This window comes from Eutrigla gurnardus (assembly GCF_963514095.1).
Source record: "Eutrigla gurnardus genome assembly, chromosome: 24".
NCBI lineage: Eukaryota > Metazoa > Chordata > Actinopteri > Perciformes > Triglidae > Eutrigla > Eutrigla gurnardus.
In genome coordinates, this window is record NC_139935.1 from 5,258,114 (window position 1) to 5,284,035 (window position 25,922).

The 25,922-nt window shown below is 44.8% G+C and overlaps 3 protein-coding genes across 5 annotated transcripts; 2 read left to right on the forward strand and 1 right to left on the reverse strand.

Moving 5' to 3' along the window:
- The first annotated feature begins 628 nt into the window (after positions 1–628).
- LOC311009629 (OX-2 membrane glycoprotein-like) lies at positions 629–14,427 on the forward strand. 3 transcript variants are annotated; one of them, XM_084003929.1, is made up of 11 exons: positions 629–708; positions 3,136–3,260; positions 8,812–10,137; positions 10,219–10,302; positions 12,105–12,163; positions 12,362–12,451; positions 12,691–12,780; positions 13,213–13,464; positions 13,565–13,894; positions 14,151–14,250; positions 14,336–14,427. In XM_084003929.1, exons 6-11 carry the CDS (start codon positions 12,415–12,417, stop codon positions 14,367–14,369), a joined length of 843 nt encoding a protein of 280 aa, XP_083860055.1. In that variant the 5' UTR covers positions 629–708; positions 3,136–3,260; positions 8,812–10,137; positions 10,219–10,302; positions 12,105–12,163; positions 12,362–12,414; the 3' UTR covers positions 14,370–14,427. The 3 variants fall into 3 exon arrangements, with proteins under 3 accessions (XP_083860055.1, XP_083860056.1, XP_083860054.1); XM_084003930.1 differs by lacking the exons at positions 8,812–10,137; positions 10,219–10,302; positions 12,105–12,163 and having other exon boundaries at positions 3,136–3,264; XM_084003928.1 differs by lacking the exons at positions 629–708; positions 3,136–3,260; positions 8,812–10,137; positions 10,219–10,302; positions 12,105–12,163 and adding an exon at positions 11,916–12,040.
- On the reverse strand, positions 6,750–8,597 carry gemin8 (gem (nuclear organelle) associated protein 8). Its single transcript, XM_084003932.1, has 4 exons — positions 8,531–8,597; positions 8,268–8,302; positions 7,678–8,014; positions 6,750–7,591 (listed from the first exon to the last, which is right to left on the reverse strand). The coding sequence occupies exons 2-4, from the start codon at positions 8,268–8,270 to the stop codon at positions 7,332–7,334; spliced, it is 600 nt and encodes a 199-aa protein (XP_083860058.1). The 5' UTR covers positions 8,271–8,302; positions 8,531–8,597; the 3' UTR covers positions 6,750–7,331.
- Positions 14,428–15,529: 1,102 nt separating the features above from the next.
- LOC311009627 (nectin-4) lies at positions 15,530–22,459 on the forward strand. Its single transcript, XM_084003926.1, has 7 exons — positions 15,530–15,705; positions 16,729–16,900; positions 17,164–17,487; positions 17,787–18,116; positions 18,747–19,031; positions 19,280–19,381; positions 21,755–22,459. Exons 2-7 carry the CDS (start codon positions 16,831–16,833, stop codon positions 21,757–21,759), a joined length of 1,116 nt encoding a protein of 371 aa, XP_083860052.1. The 5' UTR covers positions 15,530–15,705; positions 16,729–16,830; the 3' UTR covers positions 21,760–22,459.
- The last annotated feature ends 3,463 nt before the right edge of the window (positions 22,460–25,922 follow it).

The following is a 25,922-nucleotide window of genomic DNA, read 5'->3' on the forward strand; positions in this document are numbered from 1 at the left end:
TGTCAGATTGGATTTATTCCGCACATGCGGATTAGCGGCCCCCCAAATCATGCCAGATAACGCGTTTTGGCCCCTAAAACCCCTCTCTCAACTGTGACGCTCATCCACTTTACTTCCTCACTAAATGTCATTTTGTTCCATCAGTGGCTTCCCCCTTGTCTTGTGGTCACAGGGGAGTAGAGTATTTGCTTCAGTGGATGTAAGGACAAAATGTACAGGAGATGCAAATATGCAAACTCATGGGTAACCATGCATGCATGAGTAAACTCTCCCCTCCCGCGCACACACACAACCACGCACTCACTACCCACTCTCCATCTGGTGAGTTGAGAGAAGGAAGAGTCAGGGAGGGAAGGATGGAGAGGAAGAGGCGGGGGAAGGAATGAAGAAGAAGAGGCGAGGAAAGAACCAGAATGACCTGCAGCACCCATCAGAGTTAATTTAACGCATGTGGACGTGTTTATTCCCTTTAGAATAAACACACACGGAGGAGGATGCTTGGCTTTAACGTGTTTCTATTCCTTGTTTCACTTTCTTTGGTGGACTTGAATTGATTTGACCTTGATTGGATCAGGTTTGACCAATCAGAGCTTCTTAACTGCTAAACAGCCATGTGTCCGTCTTTAGGGAGGGGGGCCCTTTGTTTGCCTACGAGGGTGCTGATTGGCCGAGTGCAAGACGTGACGAGCCAATGAGAAATCAAGCAAGGTGAGTCCCAGAATATCAGAGAGATGGTTTAAAGTGGGTGTGTTTATTCAGAGAAGGGTGGGGGGGGGGGGGGGATCCCATCATCATCCACCCCGTTTTCTAATAATATCCTGAAACAATGGGACGCCATCTGTCCTGAATCCTCTTAAATGAGGTTTTAATTCGGGCCCCACGTGGCCCTGTTTCAGACAAAGCTCAGCCCACACCACAGTCCAGGATCCCCCACCCTCACACACACAGACACACACACACACACACACACACACACACACACACACACTCTGCAGACAAAGGTGACCCCACCAACCCCTGATGATTTCATCCAACACCCACCAAGAGACACCAGAACGGCTAATACGTGACATTCGGTGGATGGGTTTACCCCGAGGGCTGAAATGAACACCCAGGCTGCACCGCACGCCGCTCGCCAACACACTGACTTTTTGACACTTGAGCGGCTCTCTGATATCGAGCCACGAGGAAACCTGATCAGCTGTATGAATTAATTAAAGTCTGCCTATAGAAAACACTGACACTTGACGTAAAAAAGGCAGTTTGAGGATTATTACTTCCTTTAAATGACAGCAGTTACATATTTTGTGCATGTAAACGTAGTCAAAGAGATTATTTCCTTGTGCATAAAGAAGAATAAGGCAGGTGTAAATGGCTTAATACCTTTCTTCCATAAATACGGTCTACGGGAAGAAAAAGGCCATCCTTTTAAGAACAATGAATCGCACACAAACACGCAAACAAGCCGTCGGTTATTAGGCTTTAAGGGTGAGTTTCAAGTCCCATTTTTCTCCCAGAACCCCCATAATCCCTTGCTGGGTCACACAGATTAAGGACTTGTCCAGAAGATGAAATACAGTGCTCCCTGGCACTCTTCCCCATCACCCTGTCACACACACACACACACACCATCTTATTTTAGCACGTTACATGCTACGTTTGCTAAATATCAGAATGAAAGAGTCGATTAACCGATCTTCAGAAGAAGAAGAGCTCCTGCGTTCCTCGTCTGCCTCCACGACTCTCGGCGTCCATTAAAGAGGAAGGGGCCGTCGAGTGCCTGTCTGCCCTCATTACAGCGAGACCTGGTAGAGGAGGGCCCGAATGGGGTCGACCCAAAGCAATGAGGACAGGATGTGGAATTAATGGGAGAGAAGAAGAAGAAGGAGAACTCTATGGACACCTCTAAGACGTCAAATTGATTTCAAACTTCAGTTTTCAAAGATTTCCACAACAAGCTGTCGTGACGGTCACGTCCTCAACATCAGAGCGGTCCGATCTCACAGCGGTACTAGCTCCGCTGTTGCCGTGGAGACATCTTAACACCGCCGACAGGCCTCAGATCTTACAGTGATGCTATCAGTTACTTGAAAAACGTCTCGTCTGTCCCGGTCACGCCTCGTATCCATGAACCAAATGAGAAATGTACAAGATCAGTAAAAATGATTTCTACTCCTACGACCGGCTCAGCTGATGGCCGGAGTCGTTGGCATGCAGACGGCGTGTTGAACGCTTCCTGTGTCGTTGCCCTGGAAACCTCAGAGGGGGATTCATCTTCTGACAGTTAAAGCGAGGTGTGAATAAATAAGAAAGTGGAAATGAGCAACCATCAACACGACGCAGCGTTATAAATATAGTGCAGACGGAAATACCTCAACAGCTGTTGGATGCTAACAGGCCAACGTTAGCATTTAGCTCAAAGCGCTGCCTTTTAACAGCATCCTGACACGCTGCTTTAAGACCATCATGCATCTCTGTTGTCTGACCGTCGGGCGTTGAACTCTGATCCCGGAGGTTGACCTCACCGTGACCTATCTGTTGTCTCGAGCCTCGGGGAATCTCCGCTGTCCGCCGAGAGATATTTGTGTCTCCGTCTAATTCAAGGTTGTCAAAAGTGGAGACGAAGACTCTGTTAATCATATTTTTTTGCCCTCGTGTTTTTTTGGCAAAGCGAAGGCTAAACGGTTAGGCGATTGATTTATCGTTAAATTATAATAATTTCTCACACGAGGGTTTTTTCCAGCAGAAAACGCTCCCATAATGTGTCTCTTATTAGTTCAGGGCTGATCACGGCTTTCCCCCCGACCCACCATGTGTTTTCTCTCGTGCTACATCTGCCTCCATTAGTGTTTTTCGCAGTAAAGCTGGAAACGGGGCATCACTTGGGCAAACACACACACAGAAACACGCCGGGTGTCTCGGCGATGGCTTTGAGCGTCCCGCTGTCGCGTTAGTCTAATCCTTGTTATTTTAATGGGCTCCTGGCTTCCTCCTCTAAAAGGGAAACCTTTAGCAGAGAGCCAGACGGGAAGCACCGCCCCACACCTTGCAGCGTCCCGTCCCTCACCTGGAGACGTCCGTTCCTATGAGTGTCTGTGAGTTATTCGGTGTAATAATGAGTGTGTTCCCATGCAGGCCTTTAATCTGTGATGGCGATGATGACCCAGTTTTCGCACCCCACTCCCGCCCCCTCAGCCTGTCGGTCGCCAAGGAGACGCTTCCCTCTCATCCCTGAACGGAACCATCGGATGCTGACGATGGTGAGTCCATCTCCAACACACACACATTCTAAGCAAAAGCTAAAAACGTCAGCATCAAAACACTGTTATTTGTATTTTGGAAGGAAAGTTGAACGCTTCCTCTTCCTCCCCGTGTGGTTCTCCGACCGGCCAACACTGGCGACACTCATTCAAATTCATGCAAACTAATCCCGGCGTGCTTCGTCATCGTCCGTGCTGTCTGAAACACCTGTCTGCGGGCGCCAAATTTGTATGCGATTGCAAAGTTTTGCACACACAGACACACACACACACACACCATCGCCTGGACGCCCACCTTCTACTGGAACCATCAGAGATACGATGGTGGGGGAGCAACTCTGAGATAGCTGCTCTATTTACAATATCCAACACCTGTCAGTATGGATGGTTTAACCTCCACTCACCTCCCCACACACACACACACACACACACACACACACACACACCCACCCCCCTCCACCCAGCAATTTATCCGACAAGCCGCTAATCCCGCTGGCCCAGATTTTTGTCCACAGTCTGCTCCACATGATGTTACGTTGTCATCGTCATCCCAACCACTGCACACACACATGCGTACACACACATCCCACTCTCCTAGGCTGCCTGCCCGCATCATGTGACCTTTTCCAACAGTCATGTGACTCAGGAGCTGTCGCACCTGTGACCTACTGTACTGAAATGCAGCACACGCCAGCAGCGATGTGGGATAAGAGCCGCTTCCAACGAGCACGCCGTGAGTCACCGTGTGGAGGAAATGCAAAGCAGGGCGAGTTTATCATCATCTCTCTATATATATATGTATATATATATATATATATATATATATATACATATTTGCCAGTGTGAGCTCCTGTGATCAGATGTGTGACTGTTTCTCGTGTGCCGGCACTCGAGAAGACGCCCGCCCTCGCGGAGCTTTGTGCATCGCTGCGTCGCCATGGCAACAGGTCCTCTCGACGACGACCGATTCTGACACGCCAGAGTAGCCGTCGGGCCGAGCTGAAAAAAAAAACACGCTCACGCGCAGGACAATGAAGACTAGCGGAGGAGATGTGAGAGCAGATGCGGGCGGGTTGGGAAGGTGGGTGGATGCGTGTCGGGAAGGGAACGGAGAAAAAAAGGAGTCTCATCTGCGGCAAATCAGTGGCGCCACACAAATATGTGGACTAAAGAGGACTTGTTGATTAAATCAATAAGACATATAGAGGATCACCAGCTTGAAGGAGTCTGTGGTAGAGGATCCATGTGATCAATAAACGCACAAAATCTATTCTGAGGCGTGCGGGAAGATGAATTACAGATGCTGGATCGTCACTTTTGCTGTTTCCATCACCACCTTAGGGTGATTTCACACTCCGAATGTGTTCACTCATAGTTTTCTAACCATTAGGGGCAAAATATACGATTTAACGGAGTACTGTTTGTTCAAAGTGAGTGCATCCGTGTAAAGATGTCAGCTTGCAAGTAAAAAACAGTGATTGTGGTTCATATTCGGTGAACCCAAGACGATCATCACGACACCATTTCTGCAGCTCAAGCGTCGCTACACTGTTCTCCTAATCAGGTCAGTGGATCGTTCCACCCCCTCAGCTGAGTGATCATTTATTCCTTCAGCACGAAACGCTCCCTTTTTAAAAATCTGCAGCCTTTGAAGTCCGTCCGCCGTTACGCTCAGCATCCGTCCCGCACATCGCGGCGGAGCAAGAGGATGCAAGAGGATATGAGTTTGCACATATCCATGGAGACGGAGCTGCAGCGAGCACAAAGAAGGAATTCACGAAGGAGGGACGCTCGGGAGGGGGGAGGAGAGGAGTGTGTGTGTGGAAAGAATAACGATGGAGACAATGAGAGGAGCAGATGAAAGACGGGATGATGATGCTGACGATGATGAGACTAAAGTAGCAGTTTTTGGGGGGGAAGTAGCAGACAAAACAAAGCCAAAAGAAGAGAAGTTGCTCCAGTTTCCCCCCACCGACGCTAAATCATGTCATTTAACTACATCCTGTCTGCTCCCAACTTCTCACCGGCCTGAAGGCGATAAACGGCCCAGCTGCCTTATTGGAAGCAGATGTGGCGAAAAGGAGAGCTTGGAGAAGATGGCTGCGGTGGATCAGTGGCCTAACGGCATCAATCTTGGCTTTTAACGCACCAGCGAGCGCCGTCGTCAGTATCAACAGCCGATGAGCGTGACATTAGGATTCATGTCCTTTTCGTGCACGGGAGAGAAAAGCAATTTTGGCCGATAGATTAGATTAAATATTTGACTAAATACAGAAAGAAAGGGGCAACTTCCTGCACCCACATGTGCTGCACACGACAGACGGGTTCGTCTTCCGTGTTTCCGCCCGTCTTTAAGCCACAGCGAGGAAGCGGATCACGTGTTTTAATCCAATCAACCCAACTCTCACATGAGGGCCTGACGTGGGAAGGATTCAGTCATTTTTTACCTTGAGAGGAGGCGTCTGTGGCAGGCCGTTCTCACATTTAATGGCCAGGTTTGACGAGTATTGACACAATTCCAGTTCAAGGTATCTATTTATAGTTTAAACTGAATCACAGATATCTAAAAAGCACAATATATGTATTTAATTGAGTGGAATTGAAGATATCTTGAACTGGAAGTAATAATTTAGTGGCAGATATCTATTATTCACATTGAATTAAAGATATCTGAAATGATAATCTGTCATTTATCTCTAATACATAATTATTTTTTTATATTCAAGTGGAACTCGCCTTAAAAGGAAGTTTGAAGACTGTAAGGAAAGTTTCCACACAGTTCTGTCCACAGCTGACAGTTTAATGTTGTTATTAAGTGAGAAAAGGGCGCGAGCCTTTAAACTGATTAGCAGACATGCAAATAAGAGTCGCACGCGCGCTGAGTCACGCGCAGCGCACGCAAGTAGCGGCAGGAGGACGACAGACGTCAAGAAAACAACAACAATAAAAGAAGAAGAAGAAGAAGAAGCAGAAATGAAAGTAGAGGACGCGTCACGTACCCATCGTTCAGTCGGACCTGAGACAACAACAACAACAACAAAAAAGTGGCGAAAACTCCCCGATGACGTCCACAGGTTGTTCGGAGGGGGGCTGCGTGCAAACATCTGGACGTGCCGTTTTGGAATCAGGGTGGGCGGGAGGGCGGGGGATGACGTCACGGCCGGGTCTCGAACCAGATCAGGCTTCATTAATCCTCCAAGTGTGCTTAGTGTGAGCGTTACTGAGTGGAGGAATGTGCAAAACAAGTGCAACACTTGATTTATTTATTCACATATTCTTCATTAATTATGATTATTGTTCTCTTTTCAATACATTTAGGAATACTACTATAAAGACAGGAATGTGGCTATTTATATGCACTGTTGGAAAGTAACTGTACAATGTTGAGGTACTTGTACTTGTTGTATTGGTACTCTTTCCTTCACACTTCCTTAATAAAATTCAAATGTACAGCCCAAAGAGGTAAATAAGAAATCACCACTGACCAAGCAGGTTTCATCAACTTTATTATAAACAGAATTTATATTAAAATAAACATCTTTCAGTGTATAAAAAAAGGGTGCCAGGTGGTGCGAGCAAATGATAAAAATGAATAGACGACGTCCCTCCTGAGAAACAGGTTGCTTTGAGGTTCAGAGAGGCAGTTCAGGAGCACGTCAACAAATCAGCCTGTATATGTTGAAAAGGAATATCAGCGACGAAGAGGGCTGAATATGTTTGTGGTTAAACTAGGCTTAAGAGGAGCTACTGCATGATAACGGAGACAGCTGCATGCGTGATCCTGGGTTAAAATAGAAGAGCTTCTGTAAAGGTTGAACCCGCAGCATCGAAATCATGCGTTTTCATTCAGAGCAGCAGCACCCAGGTCAGTGACATTCACGCCTGGCTCGGCAGCAGCTTCGGCTAATTTATGCCACTTTTTTTTTAAGTGCTCAAAATAACTTGTAACCCTCAGCGAACCCACGCCATTAGTTCTACATCAGCAGCGTCGACAGCCGCAATCCATTACCCCGACAAAGCTGCCGTCGCACCGAGAGGTCAGGGAAGGGATTTCCTCCCAAGTCAGACGGTTTACAGTTTCAGTGGGATGACGGGCCAGTACTTGGGCTGTTTGCGGTCACAGTTTCTGTCAAAGTTGAGCTGCATCGCCGCCTCCATGGCGAGGATCTTGGCCGCGTCCTCGCCGTACAGCTTCTTCATCTCGGCCCCGCGTCTCTCGCCGGGACGCTCTGAAGGAGGAGCCGCGCTGCTTCGCCAGGAGGCGCTGCGTAGGTCCTGGTCAGCCGGCACGTAGCTCTCGTGCTCCTCCGCCTCCATCTGCTGCTGTTTCTCTGAAACGACAAGTGTGATGACACGTTTTCATCCCTGAGAACAGCTGATTTCCTGATTATTGATGGAGATGGATGTGTTTTCTTACTCAGCTCCTCTCTGTGTTTCTCCGTCTGGGCGAAGTACTGCCGAAGCTCCTCACTGATCTCCATGTTGCTGACATCACACTCGATCTCGCCGTCCGAGCTGCTCCCCTCGTCCTCCCCGTCGTCGCTGTCGCCCTCTCCAGCGTTCCAGTCTGCATAGCGCTGCCGGTGGCCGCCGGGACGCTGCCCCTGGCCGCGGGCGCCGCCGTAGGCCGCCTCGAAGGCCTTCCGATATGCTCGCCTGTGCCTCTGGTGCCAGGTCATAGCCTGCTGGTAGTGTTGCCAGTAGCGGTTGTACACGGGGCTGGAAAACCAGGACATCATGGTGCTGATATCCTCCTACCAATGAGAAAGGGATCGTCCACAACAAGATTTAGAAACATTTAATTCATACTGAACACAGAATTTATAGTTTAAAAGATGATTAAACTGCACCAATATAACTCATGTCTAATTCAAAGAGGAGAGGGCGACATAACACCCGAATTTCCTGTGAGCAACATGTCCTTAAACGCCTCACTATAAGGCGGATCTGCTGTCCAGTAAACTTTAATCAGTGCGATAAAGTAAATAACCTTCTCGGCTTCCTTACCATGGTGGAAGATGACGTCAGTTCAGTGAATCTTACTGAAAGACAGAGGAAAAACAACAGTCTGCTTCAGGTACGTTAAAACACGAGTCTAACAACAAAAACAGCTAAGCTAACTCCACGGGTTGAGGAGGAACGAGAGGAACAAACTGACATCTTGGAAACAAACATGGACGCCGAGCAACACCAGAAACACCGCGCCGCTAAACTTACCGGTAGTTTATGTAACTATAAAGCGTATTTATTTACACAATGGGAACATTTACCTGTGTGTGATGCCAACGTTGTGTTTACGGTTCAGACGCTTCCTGAAAGACAAATTTCCCAGAAGCCTTTGAGCCACAGCAAAAAAAAATACATTCCGGCTAGGTGGCGACACCTAGTGGACACTGCGCACACATGCAACACCTCGGATTTTTAGTTTGTTTAATTGTGAGGTTTTATTATGCTTTTTTTATGCTTTTTTTTTTTATTTACAGTTATTGTTAGTATTAGTGCTGAACTGTGATGTACAAAATGAACTGAGTGTGTTTTTTTCCTGATTTAGGGTGAAGCTACAATGAAAGTCAAAGGTGAAGTGAAATCTTCTCATATGAATTTTAAGAGTACATTTTAATTTTCAGTGTAACGCACTGTCCAAACATCTTGTCAAAAATTTGCAAAACCAGCAGATATTTGTATATCTGGTTTTAGATTTGGAATTCAATTAAACATGATACGAGCGAGGACGTGGCGATGTATCAGGGAGGGGAGTGTTTGAGTGCTATGAGACGTGTTTGACTCCATATCTGGGTCATGCTTTGGCTCGAGGCTTCAAAGCTTTCAGAGGAAATGCAAAAAGACAGATGTGCCTTTCAAAATGCATTTCCTCCCTGTGATGTTTGAATGGATGAGTTAGTAGTCTTTTTTTTTATTTTCCGGAGCATGGCTTTCCTGAATATGTCATGGATTACCTCCTTGAATACTACCTGGGTTTGCTGGGTAGCCTCGTCGACATGCAGCGATGTAGCAAGGATGAATTTGTTCTCCCACTTTTGTTCTTTGCGTTCTGATAGTTTTATTATTTATTTGACACCATTATGTGCTTCCATTTCCTTCCTGTCGGAGTCGCTGATTGTTAAATAGGTCAACATTCCCCATCTGTGAGCTCCGTTTATTAATCCAGGTGACGAGGGCAGAGTTGACGGGGGACGGTGTCCTCCTCCTCCTTACTGCAGGCTTTGTGTTTAATTAAATAAGTAATTTAAAGCTGACCACTAAAACAAAACTATGACCAGAGCTGTCAGTGATGGATGAGGCTGCTGCTCCACAAGCATCGCTTTCACACTCGACCTAGTTTTAACCGCAAAAAATCCCTGATGGACTCCTTTGTTTTGTTAACCTGCTCGTATAAATCAACCAAAACCCCCTAGGGGGTCAAACAAAGACATTTAAATGCACTAATAGAGATAGCGGTGATTAAATTATTCAACACAATGCTGTCGGGGTCCAAATCTAATCATGTTTCCTCCAAACAAAGTCTTTGACCTCAGAGCTGAAGCAGCTGCTGGGACCAGAGTCGCTGCGTTCCTGCCCGACGACAGTCAACCTGTTGATGCTCCGTTTACATTCAAAAGCTCGTATTTCATTTGCGTGAAAGCCATTTAAATCATCGTATTATTCGCTGGAATGGAGTCCGGAAACCAGGACCTGATCCCTCCAGTGCAAAGGTCAGACTCTGGTATTAAAAAGATGAATTTTGCGTTATGTAACAATGTCTAGATGGCATGTTTTAACTAGAAACAAACACTTTTTCCATTTGTTTATACTCAACTGTCATGACGTGGAGTCCTACGACAACGCCAGCATCGCCCATCAGAGGATCCACGCCACGGTGAGTCTGTTCTTACAGCGACATGATTACATTTCTGACAAGACACGACTCTTAAACCCACTAAGTCTCGCCTGCTCTCAGCTGCTGCAGGTGATGTCCGCCAGCAGCCGCCTGGAGCAGAAGATGGACCGCTGCCTGTGGACCCAGAAGGGTTTTATAGTCCTGGTACTGGTCTTGGCAGCTTTGCTGGGCTTCACTCTCTACATCCACTATTTATCCGGCTATTCTCACTGGACCACGGCTCAACGATGACGCCAGAAACCGATAATCCAGATAACATGACTGTATAATATGACATGATCACTGTTGTAGGATCAGTTTGAAGTGTTTTTGCTTGCTTTTAGAAATAAACTCACTAATTGCTCATCGGGGAGTTAATTAAACTGCGCTGTAAATGTAGAATTAGACCAAAAATAGATGCTTACGATTGAACTTTTGTTGAATATTTGCTTTAAATTGCTCAATACAGATGATTTACAGTGACAAGTTTGAATTTTAATTGAATGTAAACACACTGTTTGTTGTTTTTCTCTCTGGTGTTCCCCTGCTAGGTTTCCTCTTTATTACCAAAGGAAGTACGGTTGGCTTACTAGCATTTGGTCACAGTGACGCAGGTTATGGTTCAGTAGATATTCCTATTTATTATCCAGGGGGTCAAGAGAGAACGTTTCCTCAGCATCATTGGGGGGGATTTAAGGGAAGTGAGTCGGATGTAATGATTTAAAGCAAAAGCATGAATCATCAAACCGTTTGTCATTGCAGACGGGTTGCTGACTTGTGTCTGGCGCCAGGATGCTGAGGGGAATTTGAATTCGGATGTCTTTCAAACCAGGAGGACCACGTAGGCAGACTGGAGGCGGGCTATATGGGGCAAGCCGACTCCTCGAATCCCGAGTTAAAATTTAAAATTTGAGGTTTTCTATCAAATAACTGCTGATCAGTTTCACAATAGGAGAAGTGGAAGTAAAAGAAGAACCCCTCTGGTCAGAGATCACAGGGTTGGGTGCTTTAATATGAGCACAGGATGTTTTTTTCCTCAACCACAAGCTGCCCTCGGGTGTCTGCTCAGCTGCTAGGTAGTACAGGTGCTTCCCAGGTGAACCTTATACCATGGAATAGATTTGTTTGGATTATCAAAACCACTAATTATTATATAACACACCTTTATACTGAATGCAACGTTGTGTAATCCGCTTGCAGGGTTTTACAGCATGAAGAAATGAGTGAATTCACCGGAAATGCTCGTAAATAATAATTCATAGGAAGCATGATTTCCTTGAGATAGGATGAGCAACGCATTCCTAGTATAGTAGTCGGCACTGTCAGGAATGAGTAAACATGACGTCATACATTTAAAGGGGACACATGCTCATTTTCAGATTCATTCTTTGTGTTTTAAGTTGCTACTAAAACACATTTACATGTTTTATAGTTGAAAACACATTATTGTTCTCATACTGCCTGTCTGAATATTCCAGCATCCCCCCCTCTATCTGAAACGCTCCGTCTTAGTGCCTGTCTCTTTAAGACCCTCCTCCTGAGAAAGTCTATAGCACCTGCTTTATGATTAAGACATGGGAATCCCTATCTACAATATGGGACTTTTTCATAGGAATACAATAATGTCATTCAAAGATGTGAAGGAAGTGAATATACAGCGTTTATTGTCATCTGAGTTACACGACTGACCACACATCTGAGAGAAACATTAGAGCTGATTGTTTCCTGTTTGTGATGGGAAAACTACACTCAGACCGATGTGGTGAAAACTGAGAATGGACCAAGTGGTCGATTAGCAGTGGACATGATGTAAGAGGCATTATGGGACGTACAGCGAATAACGTCCACACTAAAGCAGCGGGGGGACTTTCTGCTTGTGTTGGGATTTTACTGAAGGTGTACAGTAAGTGTACCGTTTACTGGACTTTATTCAGAATGAGAACTGTGAACTGTGTGATTCCAATCAGGTGGAGAGAACTGGTGACCTATTACATCATCCTGTCCTGTAATTGCTGTCATTTATCTCGTGAGTATTCAAAAACGTGCTTCGCCTCGATAGTCCGGCATCATAAACGCCTTCCGTCTTCATGCCTCTCACACAAGAATAATTTTCTTGTTTGTTTGCTTGAAACCTTCCATTCATTACCTTATATTATTTAATCAATTCACAGGAAACTCCCTCCTTCCCCCTCCCTGTCTCTCTGGTTGTCGCTTTCATTTTCAGGAACATTTAAAGCTCAGAGGCTAAACTGAAAGGGTTTCATTTGTGACAAGAAGATGTTGATCCTGATACTTACTGGATTGCTTTTTACAGGTAAGTGAACATTTTTATATATAGAGAGAGAGAGTCCAGCCTTTTTAATAGTCAGATGTTACCTATATTAAATATATATTTCATTTATAGACTTAAATTAATATATTCAAATGTCTTAATATGACATTTTCTGTATTTTAGTAATCACTTTTGTAAAAAAGAATTACACTGAAGAGCAAAACAAACAGATATTTCTCTTCAAGTCTGCATTTTCTGACAGCAGCTGTTTTTATTTTCAGCCTCCGCGTCGCAGATCACCGGTTATGGAAATAAAACAGCTGAGTACGGCAAGAATGCGCACTACCGGTGCGCAGTAGACAACTCGACAGGTACGGAGGATGTTTTTTTTGTTGTTTTTTATAAATGCCAATTTTGCCAGTGTCCTGCATTGGGAATGATACTTAACTGAAAGTATGACAGTGCTCTTAGAGGGGGTTGAAAGTGAAAGTGTTCACTGCAGCAGCTGGTTGAGACTGCAGCTAAATTTGGATCAATCAGCTGATTGTTCAATCTGAAAAAAATCTAAATAACTTCTTTTTTTTTTGCAATAAAAAAAAAAAGCTTATTTTGACTTATTTTTAGTCAAAAGAAGCCTTTTTGCAATAATTGCCTTATGTCTTATGAGCTCTGTGTGTTTATCTTAATTTGTAAAGTGATCCCTCCACCCTCTTGTGGCCAGAACTATTATTACAACAACTAAACTAAAGGCACCTTAAGCAAGTGAGTAAATGTATTGATGGGAGGGTTGCCGTTGCCGACAGATGTGGACCAGGTCACGTGGCAGAGGCTCTTCAAGGACGACTCCATTGAGAATCTGGCGACCTACAACAAGCGGTTTGGAAATAAGGTGAATGATCCGTACCGGCTGAAGGTGGTCCTCACAGAGGCGACGCTCACCTCCACGTCCATCGCCCTGAACAACGTGACGTGGGCCGACGAGAGCTGCTACATTTGCCTGTTCAGCGTGTACCTGGAGGAATCCAAACAAAAGCGGACGTGCCTCAAGGTGCGAGGTAAACGTCACACATTCTGCAGGGAGAAGTTAAGGAGGATAAGAGTTCCTGAAGAGTTCATTGTTCTGTGCAGCGTAACCAAAGAGCTTTCCTCCTGAAGGAATATCCGAGGTGAAAACAGAAGCTCAAGCTCGCGGCGACGACGACGACGACGAAGAAGACATAGTGGATGTCGAGTTCAGCTGCTCGGCGACGGGCAAACCGGCTCCCACCATCAAGTGGGACTACTCACCGGGCGCAACCAGATCAGACCTGCAGCAGGTCAACAGGGTCACCAACGGCGACGGCACGGTCACCAGCAGCAGCAACATCGTTCTGGAAATCCCGCGTGGCTGGACGGGCCACGTGGACTGTCTGCTGAACGAAGGCGCGGTGGGACAACGGCGGGAGAGGATTCCCTTTCGTTTACCTGACACGAAGCCTGAAGGGGGTATGAATGGCAACCTTTTTTTTTAGGTTATTTCAACTTAATAAAATCCCCCAATTCCAGTTAATCAGTCAAGGAAGTACAAGGGAATTAAATGAGTCAGACTAGGTGGAACCGTAAGAAGAGATAAGTTGTAGCGACTCACTGATACGTGACGTTCGCATGACTGTGAAAAATCCCCAGCTTCCTCTTTTATATGTGTGTATATATTTATATTTATATTCATGTAACAGACTAACCCTGCATTCTTTGCCTCCAGGGGAACAGCTGTCCTCCTCAGGCGTTGCACTTGTCATCGCCGCCGTCATTTCTCTTGCACTCGTGGCCGCCGTCGCCGCCGCCGCTTTGGCGCGGAGAAGGTGAGATATTTAACAGCGATGCTCCCTCTGTGTTCGTGTAGTTTTATTATTATTATTATTATAACGCCTCTCTTTTTCCTGGCAGGTTAAAGGGCTCCAGAAGAAATGAACATGTTTAGCGCTGTTGTTGTTCATGTTGCCCTTTTTATTTGCAATTAAAATAGCGAGATAAGCTAATAGTTCATCAAAACTGCAATTTCTCCCCAACTTCAATACTTTGCACTTTAACTGGATTGTTTCCATAGGACCACCGATATGTACAATGTATTATTATTTTACTGTAAGTTATTTATTAAGCTTAAATGTGAAGCAATCAGGTGATGATGACATGATAGACATAATATATAAATACGTATTCTGCACTTTTCTTTGTAGTTTTGCACTGTGTGTGTGTGTGTGTGTGTGTGTGTGTGTGTGTGGTATATAGTGTTGTTTTGCCTCATCAATGTCAAACATTGAATTATTAATCTGTGACGTTCATTTGGGTCGATGCATTTCAAATGATCGGATTTTTCAGTCAATAGGTTTTTCATGATTTATTCTCTGGCTCCTCCAGAAAAGGGAGAAAGAGATACAGCAAGTTTATAGAAGTTCAACCAATTTGAATTTAGCTCATCTTATCTTCCTGAACCGGATTCTAATGTGACCGCTGATGCCTGACGTGCATCTGCAGCATCGAAACCTCAATGTTGGACTACAAACATCGACCTTCTCCGCATATTGTTGGTTCTATAAACGGCTCTGTAAATAAAAATATATCAATTACATGTAGCACACTTATATTAATTAATGTTGGAACGGACATTAAAAAAAAAAAGGAATCTAGGCTTCCAGTCACAAGAGTTTATATAAAAAATTAAGTTATTAAATGTATGTTATAGTGTTTTGTTTTTTAAATGTTGTAACATGATGTATGAATAAATGAAATGAAAATGAAATGATTGTCTCTCACATTTATCAACATAATTCCAATTACTATGTCTGCATGAAAGTCATTATTAAATATGCAATATTACTATGAATACTACTAACACTCCCACTACTACTACCATCACTACTACTAATATTTCCCCATGCTGTAGTTTTCTTTCAATAAGAGTTTCCTCCAAGTTTGTGAGTGGTTGTTATGGTTACTTGGTTTTTTTCCTCTGGTCAAACACTCCTCTGCTGCAGATGCACAACATGGCCACTGGGTGTCGCGCTTTCCTCAAATGTACCGCAGGAGAGTCGGAGCCCCTCGATGAAGATCCGGGACCGGAATCCAGCAGGAAGGAAACTCAAGGGAGTCTCAGTCGGGGCTTCATCTCGGCAGCATGGATTCCTCCGCTGCAGTCTCGCGTCACCTGTAGCACGGAGAGCTCCAACAGTCTCGCGCCACCTGTAGCACGGAGAGCTCCAACAGTCTCGCGCCACCTGTAGCACGGAGAGCTCCTCGTGTCCTTCATCTGTCTGCGGGTAAGTCTTTCCTTATTTGGAGAAAATGTAAATGAGTTTGCAGCGAAGTTGATTTGGAACAACTTCACATGTTAATAATAATCGTAGACTTTATTTAAACCAGGAAACTCAACACTCATGAATGTTTTGTCGAACTTTTCAGCTTTTCTATGAAGAATGAATCACAGAAAATCAATATTTTACCCCTTTTTGGAGTATTTTTCTTCCCTTATAATGAAGACAAATACCTACTTTTTTCACCTGCAGTAGAAAATAGTTTATACCCACTTGTAACTCAATTAATTATATAAAATAAAACTTTTTTATAAACATTTGTGAAGCATTTTTCTCAATCTTTTATTTTTGGGTTGAATTGTCTTCTGATATTTGTGAGATGTAAAAAAAAAAAAATGTCTCTTAGGGCCAAACTTTTTTTTTGGTTTTTTTTAAGCACTTAGGTTGCCAGTCTGGTTTCAGTCCCTCTTTTGGGGAGCATGAAATATTCAGCTCCCCTGCACTTAATGCCTTCCGATCCGCGGGGAGTCTACATTAAAAGCCTAGAGTCGATTGATTAGATCAGATTTACGTGTTTTAACTGTTGCCCAACAGGAGGAAGCTGCCTTTAAAGCCAGATGGCACAGGATGCCCATAAAGCTCTGAAGTCTGGTTTTGAGGATGTGGATTAAAGACCACTTTATACCTGAACCCCGCTGTTCCCACTGCTTCGTCCAGGACATAGAGAAGCGATGTGCTGAGTAACTAACGCCTCCTCCTCGTGTCTCATCAGCTGTGAAGCCTTTGAGGTTTCAGGTGTTGATTTTGAAATCTGGAGGTTGCTGCTGTCTAGACCTGAAAGTGTGGCTGTGGCCGGATGACTGTGGGTTTACTGGACAGGGTGTGCATGCATGTGGTTGATCCTCCAGGTGGTGTCTCGTTGCTGTCATTGTTGCGTTACCACGGTGACTAAATCCAGGTTCTTCTCTGCTGAGAGGATGCCGTCACCCATCATGTCATCCTCTGGCTCTGTGTTTTTCTCCCTGACAGCAGCCCTGTGTGTCAGAGAGATGCAGCCGCAGCTCTGCTGACCAGCAGCCGCTCCACAAGTCACGACACCGGACAGCTGGCTCGCCGGGGCCTCGGTGCGCGATGTGCCGACCCGCTTGGCCCCTGTGCCTGCTGCTCTGGATGGTGGCGACGGCCGTCTCCAGGACGCACGGTACGTTTTCCATCCACAACACTGGAGTGAGAGACAAAGATGTAGCTTTAGATAACAAATCAAGGTTCAGATTATTAAATATTTCATGTAAAAGCTTAGAGTTAAAATGTATACAATTGTGTATTTCAGAAGTCTCATTTCTATCCTCATTTATCACATCATAACCACTACTTTATGTACTTAATTGTACATAAAGTAGTTGAAAGTGGCTCCATCAACCAGCTGTATTTTGCCATGACTCGTCTTGTGGTTTCTGATCTCAGGTCAGGTCACAGCGACCGGCACTCAGAGCACAGAGGTCGGCCGCTCCCTGCTGCTCGGCTGCAACGTCACCACGGAAACGTTCGAGACCGTCCAGCAGGTGCGCTGGCTCGACAAGCACAACAAGGTCCTGCTGGCGTACGAGCAGAGCGAGCCGGCGCGCGTCACCCATCAGGCGGCCAACGTGCAGCTCGCCGCCGCCCACGACCACGGCAGCTACGTCACCATCACGAGGGTGCGGCCTGACGACGAGGGCTGCTACCGCTGCATCTTTGATGTTTACCCCCGGGGCTCGCTGCAGGGCTGGACCTGCATCACGGTCACCGGTGGGTCTGAGATCCAGAGACTCTGGTTTGTTGTCTTAAAGAAGTTACCTTCAATAAGCATTTTCAGTGCTGCTGCGCTCAAACGGTGTTTGCTTTTCTTTGCTCGACCCCTTACGAGACAGGAAGTAGTAGGAACCCGCAGAGCAGCAGGGGAGAAAGCCCACCCACCCAGCTAGCCTCGGCACTTCCTGTTGTTGCTATTAAACATGTTAACTACACCCAGACTCCTCCTGTTGCACCAGCCAAAATCCTCACACAGCCAAAACACAGTTATCTTGATATCGTGTCATTTTCTCCAGGTAAAGTGCACCTGGTGGGCAACAAGACGGCGGTGAGCGGGAAGACGGCCACGCTGTCCTGCTGGTACAGCATCCCCGAGAGGGTGCAGCAGGTGCTGTGGAGGAAGACGGCGGAGCAGGGCGACACCACCACCGTGGCCTCCTTCAACAAGCAGGGCCACCGGAGCACGGAGGAGCCGTACAAGGGCCGGGTCAGCCTGAGCCCGACCCTGGGGGACACCCAGCTGACCATCCAGGCGGTCCGGACGGAGGACGAGGCCTGCTACACCTGCGAGTTCAACACGTACCCGGACGGCACCAGGAGGGACACCGCCTGCCTCTCCGTGTACGGTGAGTAAGAGGCATTCATCATTATAACGTATTGCGCTGGGAACGTGTGCTACTGTGTGTTCGTGGCTCAGGAAAGGGAAGGAAGTGCTGTGTATAAACAAACCCGGAGGTGAGAGTTTCTCCAGTGGGTCATCAGACTAATGGTCACTTCCTGCTCGCCGTGCCAGAGAGGCGTAAACCACAACCTTAAAAAAAAGGGCTTTCTGAGGCTTCTAGACGTGGCGAGTAAACATTCCAGGAGTGTGATAATGTTGACAGAGGGGGAAGGGGTGATTATTTTGGGAGGACGCCCAGGGGATGAGTGGCTCACTGTTCCCCCGCAGACACAAGGCCTCAGTATGTGTGTGTCCGTCTCCTCGCTCGGCTGGACGGGCTTTGTCCCGGCCGTCAGAAGATCCACAACACAAACGCAGCCACACAGACTTGGTGGAAAAAGCTGCTTCGCCTCTGTTTTCTCCGGCGGAGGACAACTTGTGTCTTTGTGTCCGCGGGTGTCTCTGTCTCTCCGTCTCCATTATCACACCAGAGGAACAACTCTCTGTTTTCTGCCGGCTGTGATTGACAGGCTCGGGTAAAATCCAGTCACAGAATAATGTTGACAAGCAACCACTGAATGCTTTCTCTCGCCAGTGTTGCCCAAACCGGAGGTGAGTCACGTGACCCCGTCCTCGGGGGTCACCGAGGCCAACTGCACGGCCCAGTCCCGGCCCGCGGCGGAGATCACGTGGAACGTGGGCGGGGACAACCGGACGCTCGGGCCGCCCATCACGTCCTCCTACGAGCAGGGCGACGGCACGACGGTGGTGACGAGCACGCTGCTCTTCCAGTCGGCGCTGCTCGGCGAGCTGTCCGTCAAGTGTGTGGTGCACCACCCGGGCCTGGAGAAACCTCTGACGGTGCCCCTCACCACGAAGGGTGAGGAGCTTGTGAATCCTGTACTGTCTACATAATAAACTATAATCCCCGTTCTTGGTGCTGAAACAGAATGAAGCCCTTTTATTTCCACATGTGTGTGTTTTTGCAGCTATTTTAGTCTCGGGTAATTATGGCTGCTTTGATGGCGTCCTGAGTCCTGTAATGTTGCAGAATACCGGGAATAAGAATGTTATTCTGGCACCACATCACCTCACGTGTTTAGTTTGAATGTATATGTGTGCTTGCAGTGGGTCCGGCCATGGTCGTCCTCCTCTCCGTGGTCGGCGTGGCAGCGGTCCTCCTCCTCTGCCTGTGTGTGTGTCTCTGCAAGTGCTTCATCTGTACTGACGGTGAGTCCCGTTCACTCATGAAATTATGTTACATTTGACTGGAGTCAGATTTAATCCACCTACACCAGAAAAACACGACAAAACGTTTGCTGCAGCTGTGTCTAGAGGTTTTCCAAAGGCATTCTGGGAAGGGTATGTCGTCAAAAGCGTCTGGGACTCCAGTCATGTGACTACGTGAAAAAGGATGTTTTCTTTTCAGGAAGCCAGCAGCTCAGGAAAATGTGGGTGAAAGATAAAAAAAAAAAAAAGTGGATAAGAGGCACTTTGAGAAAATCCTAAACGGCCTCAGAATTCAGCAGAAGACTGAGGTTGTTTTTTTTTTTTTTTCGGGCAGCTCGCAGGAGCTTTTCCTCATCACAGGATCTCTATGGTGGGAGAAAAGCAGCACATTGTTTTGTGGCCTGTTGTGCTGGCCAAGTTTTGAGAGCCTGTTGTCAGTGCAGTGATTATGATGGAATACTCACATTTTTTTTCTGGTTACATAAGCATCCAGATACACTAAAATAACCTCAGAACTCGACAATCCTGACCGATAAAGCACGTGAAATCATTCTTACTACTACTGTTTTTTCCCTAAACGGACCATAATTTACTAAATAAACACTTTGCTGTGTTGAAGAAGACTTGAAACTAGAGATTGAGACCATGAAATCACGTTTACAATGTTTACTTCGATGATAAATCAAGTGAGAAGTTTTCTCATAGACTTCTATTTACAACAAGAGGAGGCGCCCCCTGATGGCTGTTAGAGAGAATGCAGGTTTAAGAACCGGGAGCTGCTGCCTGGATGGAAACCTCACATACCTGTGGAAACACAGTGAAAAGGTCAACTTGCAGGGCTTCACACAGAGGTGGCATCGCTTCGTCATAAACACTCTTGATTCCTGTTAACACCTTTCCCACAATCCTCTCTGGTTGTGGTGGAAACATTGCGGTGCCAGCGTAAAGGTGGCGTGTGGACGTCTGCCAATTTCCCTTTTATTATCAATGTTCTGCCCGCCAGGAGAAACCAAAGTTATCGCGGCAGTGACGGAGGCTTTGGCTGACGTTGGCGTTCTGCCGGCCAAACAAAAGTCGTGAGGGAAGAAAAACAAAAGTGGGCTGATGTGTCGAGGTCGGGACGGTCGCACGGATCATCTCCACTTGGCGATTTAAAGTCATAATATAAATATAGTTTATATTTTTTGACCCTTAAAAGGTTTCCAAAATGTCACAGATTAGATTAATGAGTTTCCTTTTTCCTCTCCCTTCTGTTTTTTTGTGCGATAAGAACGCTGCCTCAACAATGGAAACACATTGTGTTAAACTCTCAACGCCTCATTATTTTCAGCCCAAAAAGGCAACAAACAAAAGGCTCAATCAGGCTGTGGATTTGGGAGTGTTTGGGACGGTCCTGTCATCTTAAATACCACGTTTGCATGTGATTGATGGTTTTCGCGTTGAACCCAGAACTTGCTCAAGCATCTGCGGGATGTCTTGGATAGACAGCAAAAAATAGATGTCCCCTCTCTCGTCTCGTTGGCTTGAGACGCCCCACGCTGCTTGAAAGTCCTCATTCTCAGCTCCGTGGATCCTGAGCAGAATAACAAGTGGTTGTGCTGATTGTCAGAAGAAAAGAGCCTTTTTTCTCTGTCTAATCCTTTGGAAAGTGGGCGAAGACGGACATCAGAGCCCCAAGTTGAGAGCCTGCCCAGTTGATAACAACACTGGACTGTACAGACACACACGTCCTGCTTTTCCCGGCCAAGAAACACAGGCTTTTACTGTGATGGCATTCAGACTGCAGGGCCCTTATTTGGATGCTCATTCATTCTGTCATCGCTTTTGAAGGCTTTGTAAAAAAAAACATGCAGTGCATTTAAACTGTGTCTGAGTTGTTCAAACCTTAAAGGTTGTGATTTTGAACCACAAATGGGCTTTTGCGGCTCGCTGTCAATCAGCGGGCGTGACTCGGCCTTCAATCACGGCTGGGAAGCCGAGCCGAGCCCTGAGGTTCTTCCAGTAAAGCGCTGCCCGGCTATTTGTGTCTGGGTTTCCGTGTTTTTCTTTTTTTTGGCGTTGCCGGGTGGTGATGTACGGATGACAAGGTGTAGCGGTGGCACCGCGACAAGGACGAGGGAGTTCACCTCAGATAAGAGGATGCCAGTTTTTTTTTTTATCCTGCAGCACCACAGGAAGTAGAGGGGAGCGACCACATCCGGTCACGGGATCCTTGAAAACATGAAGACCAAGCAGCACGCCGGAGCTGTTTCCTCAAACACATGTCTGCACTCATTCTCTTTATTTATCGCTGAAAAGTCAGGAAAAAGGATCTGTGATCTGTGAAATGGGCCGTTGTGGAAAGTTTCTAACTGTGTCTTTCTATCCGTCCAGACTGATTTGGAGGCCTGACGTCACCGCCGCTTTGATGCAGGTCCAGCAGCGCTCCAAGGCTGACCTAGCTGCCCTCCAGGTCACCCCCCCACTTCCTGCAGAGTAAAAACACACAACTAATCTACATATTACACTCACAGTAGAAAGTGATGAAATGTTGCAGCGTGTGTGTGGTGGACTCTCGGATGTGATAAGTTATCTTTTTGAAGCAGTGCTTTTCACTTTGTTGTGTAGCTTATCAAGAAAATCTGAAATATTTTTGATTTGTTTCCCTTCAAAATCAAAACTAAGCATCGTCTAAAGAAAACACCTCTTTCAAAAAAAGAGTTTTGCTCAATCTGGATCAGCGCACGGACGAATGTTGCGTCACAAATATCGTAATGGAAATAACCAAAAGCCAAAGTTCAAACTTCTCGGCCATCGCAGCCTGATTGCCGTGGGCCGCCGAACTGCCCACCATTTGTGGTCGAAAAGAATCAAAAGGACGCTTTGGACGCAGATGGACGGAGACTAAAATGTGACTTTTAGTGACTCAGACTGAAAAGACGGGTTTGATTGGGAAATAATGAAAGGTTTGTTACAGTCATAGCTGCTGTGTGTGTGTGTGTGTGTGTGTGTGTGTGTGTGTGTGTGTGTGTGTGTGTGTGTGTGTGTGTGTGTGTGTGTGTGTGTGTGTGTGTGTGTGTGTGTGTGTGTGTGTGTGTGTGTGTGTGTGTGTGTGTGTGTGTGTTACAGAGCACCACTGGAGGGAGCACCAGTGTTAGAATTAATCTTTATATTTGGTAAAATATTAATAACAGTGTGTACAGCATAGTTAATTTTGTAGATGACATTTATATCTCATCACTGGAGAAAATATATTTTCTTTTAACAGCTGTGGGATGATCTGACAGTAATTATCTGTATATAAAGAGGAGTATAAGTATTACATCTTAAACAGCTCGGTGTTTAACGTCTACAAGAGTTTTTATTTCGGTTCAATAATCAGTGTTACAGTGTTTTGTTTTTGGACAATATTCACCTTGTAGAATCTGTATTATTCATATTTCCTGTACTGATGCTGAGATTAAGTTAAATAAAAATCTGAGATTTTATCGGCTTTTGTTTGCTTATTTTTATTGGCTGCGTCTCGGAGATATTAAATAAGACTATTAAAACAATCTTTAACCAATAATACCTCATATTTGTAGCCGACGTTTCCAAACCAGCTGGGATTCTTGAGAAATAGTCTGTGAGTGATGTGAAGACTGTGGGTGGTAACCTCACCAACGTGAGGACGCTCATCTCCTCCACAGCCCACTCCAGTGACTGTTCATTTCTCTCAGACCTCGGGAGTTGCATAACAACGTCTTCATGCCTTTGTTTTAAAGTATGAGTAACCAGATTTAAATCTGAAATATAACCTGAAGATAACACATGTTGTGAGTCATGGTGGAATTTAGTTTGGCACCAAAACAATAATTTAGAAAATGCAAAAATAAATAAAGATGGTTGGCATGGAATGAAGCGTCAAATCCACAGGATGCACTTTGGTTTTATTGTTCCTTCCAGTTATTTTAGAAAAATGTTGGTGTCGTGTTGTAAATCAGTGGTTTCCAACGAGGCGTGCGTCAGCGGCTACGTGCAAAGATTGTGCTGCAAGTTATTTAACTCCATAAATTAAATATAATACAACAATTATGTTTAATTAGTTCCCTGCCTTCGCCCAATGACAGCTGGGATCGGCTCCAGCCCCCCCGTGACCCTGAATACAGGATAAGCGGTAGACAATGGATGGATGGATGGATGTTTAATTAGTTGAACAGATTGCTAAAAGTAACGGTTTAGTGTTTGAAATAGTTAGATTCAAGCATAGGTTAAAAGTAATGGATTAATTGTTGTAAAAGTAAGTTTAAAGTCATGTAAATATCTGTTAGTTAAATATCTGTAATAGTTAGATAAAAGTAAAAGTTAAATATCTGTAATAGTTAGATAAAAGTAAAAGTTTAAATATCTGTAATAGTTAGATACAAGTAAAAGTAAAAGTTTAAATATCTGTAATAGATGAAAATAATGTTTAAATCACTGTAATAGTAAAAGTAAAAGTTTAAATTCTGTAATAGTTAGATAAAAGTAAAAGTTTAAATATCTGTAGCTAGATGAAAGTAAAAGTTTAAATATCTGTAATAGTTGGATACAAGTAAAAGTATAAGTTTAAATTCTGTAATAGTTAGATAAAAGTAAAAGTTTAAATATCTGTAGCTAGATGAAAGTAAAAGTTTAAATTCTGTAATAGTTAGATAAAAGTAAAAGTTTAAATTCTGTAATAGTTAGATAAAAGTAAAAGTTTAAATATATGTAGCTAGATGAAAGTAAAAGTTTAAATATCTGTAGCTAGATGAAAGTAAAAGTTTAAATATCTGTAGCTAGATGAAAGTAAAAGTTGAAATATCTGTAATAGTTAGATGAAAGTAAAAGTTGAAATATCTGTAATAGTTAGATAAAAGTAAAAGTTGAAATATATGTAATAGTTAGATACAAGTAAAAGTAAAAGTTGAAATATCTGTAATAGTTAGATAAAAGTAAAAGTCACGTCTAAACGGTAATAGTTAATCAAACAATGTTGTAATGGTTAATCCTGCTTTACAAATGAACTCTGCAGTCTGAATTGAACTATTGTAATGTTTTCCCCAAACCATGTTGTATAAATAGACATTTTTTCCTCCCCTAACCGTTTCCATAAACCTCACAAAGCCAGGAAAGGGTAAGCACTTCCTTTGTTGCTTGGAGGCACTTGAAATATTTATATTTGATCGTTATCGGTGATGTCATTAAAGCAAATAATTTGTCGATTAATAAAAACATCGAGGCTTATCTGGAGGAAACCATGCTGGACTTCACAATAAAAGCCCTGTTTTTGTCCCTGGTGGCTTTTAATGTTTATGGAGTCACGCTGGTCGGAAATAATAATAATAAAGATTATTATAAAGCATCCGGCCAACTCCCTTTTAAAGTAATCCAGAGTTATGCGTTTACGCCACTAGATGGTGACTTTAGCCTACTTTTCTTTAAAGTGAGAGTTAGTTTTCCTCTCGTCCCATCCGGCCTGAATGCATGTTTTGTGTTCAAGCTTTTAAATATGATATTTAATAAGAGCTGGAAACGGACCCAAACACTAAGATTCATATATAAACTTCCAAAAGAGTGTCTCCAACAGCATGTGGCACACTGGTGGTGTTGATGGTGGGCGACGCATGTTGTTGGGTGGGCTGTAAGTGTGTGTGTGTGAGTACCTGCGTCACATTGTGTAGCACTTTCTTAACCACACAACCCACAAGCTACGTTGCTCCACGTTCTTCATGCAGCCCTGCACTTTTACGGCCCACCATCTCTTCTTCCTCGCTTTCATCACTCCAGTCTTGATTTCTGTTTTTGGCCGTTTAAGTCAAGAAAATATTACAAACGCTGCAAAAAAGGCCACACTAACTCAGTGATAATTTAAATAGATGTCGTTTTCCATTGTCTGTAAAAGGTGTTTCTTTTGTAGAAATGAAATTAACCTTTAGAGCCGTTTTTTGGTTTGATCTAGTGGGTTTCGGTCTGAAGTGAAAGGGGTCATTTCCTGGATTCAGGGTGGGAGAGTTGATCTTCTGATGAACATTGAACAATAAGGTGCTTCTTTTAATGGATTGTAACACAAGCTCAGAGTGCGGGATAGTTTGAGAGCAGCATTGTGCCCCGAAACTACCAAAGCTGAGACCGCTAGAGTCCCTCTTCACCCCAAACCCCTCGCTAGGACGAGATAACAGCCGATTTATTTGCAGCTGAGACGCAGAGAATACAACTTTTGGTGATCGAGGACACGTTTAGCTCTAATATGCAAATGTGAGCGTGCCGCTGACATGCAAAACCAACATGTGTTGGCATTTATCTGAAAGCAGCTCTTTGCTTCAGGACTCAGGCCTTCGACCACGTGGTCAGCTCTTGTTTTGGACTTGGAAATTAGCCTGCAAACTGTACATTCTTTACTGTAAAACAACTTCCAGCCTTTGTTTTTTTACACACGTGACATGTGGTGTAAATTCTGCTTCCTGTTCGTATTCTCCCGAATGAACAACAGATATTGAACTCAAGAAGAAAAGCTAGTTGGATCAATGTCATGTGAAAACTTTAACGGGCAGAGGTGTGA

Coding starts and splice junctions, on each gene's coding strand:
- LOC311009627 (XM_084003926.1), top strand. CDS start 16,831: ATGTGCCGACCCGCTTGGCCCCTGTGCCTGCTGCTCTGGATGGTGGCG. Junction 16,901..17,163: donor GGCCGTCTCCAGGACGCACG/GTACGTTTTCCA, acceptor TTCTGATCTCAG/GTCAGGTCACAGCGACCGGC. Junction 17,488..17,786: donor GACCTGCATCACGGTCACCG/GTGGGTCTGAGA, acceptor CATTTTCTCCAG/GTAAAGTGCACCTGGTGGGC.
- gemin8 (XM_084003932.1), bottom strand. Junction 7,592..7,677: donor GAAACACAGAGAGGAGCTGA/GTAAGAAAACAC, acceptor TTGTCGTTTCAG/AGAAACAGCAGCAGATGGAG.
- LOC311009629 (XM_084003930.1), top strand. CDS start 12,415: ATGTTGATCCTGATACTTACTGGATTGCTTTTTACAG. Junction 12,452..12,690: donor TACTGGATTGCTTTTTACAG/GTAAGTGAACAT, acceptor TTTTATTTTCAG/CCTCCGCGTCGCAGATCACC. Junction 12,781..13,212: donor CGCAGTAGACAACTCGACAG/GTACGGAGGATG, acceptor CGTTGCCGACAG/ATGTGGACCAGGTCACGTGG.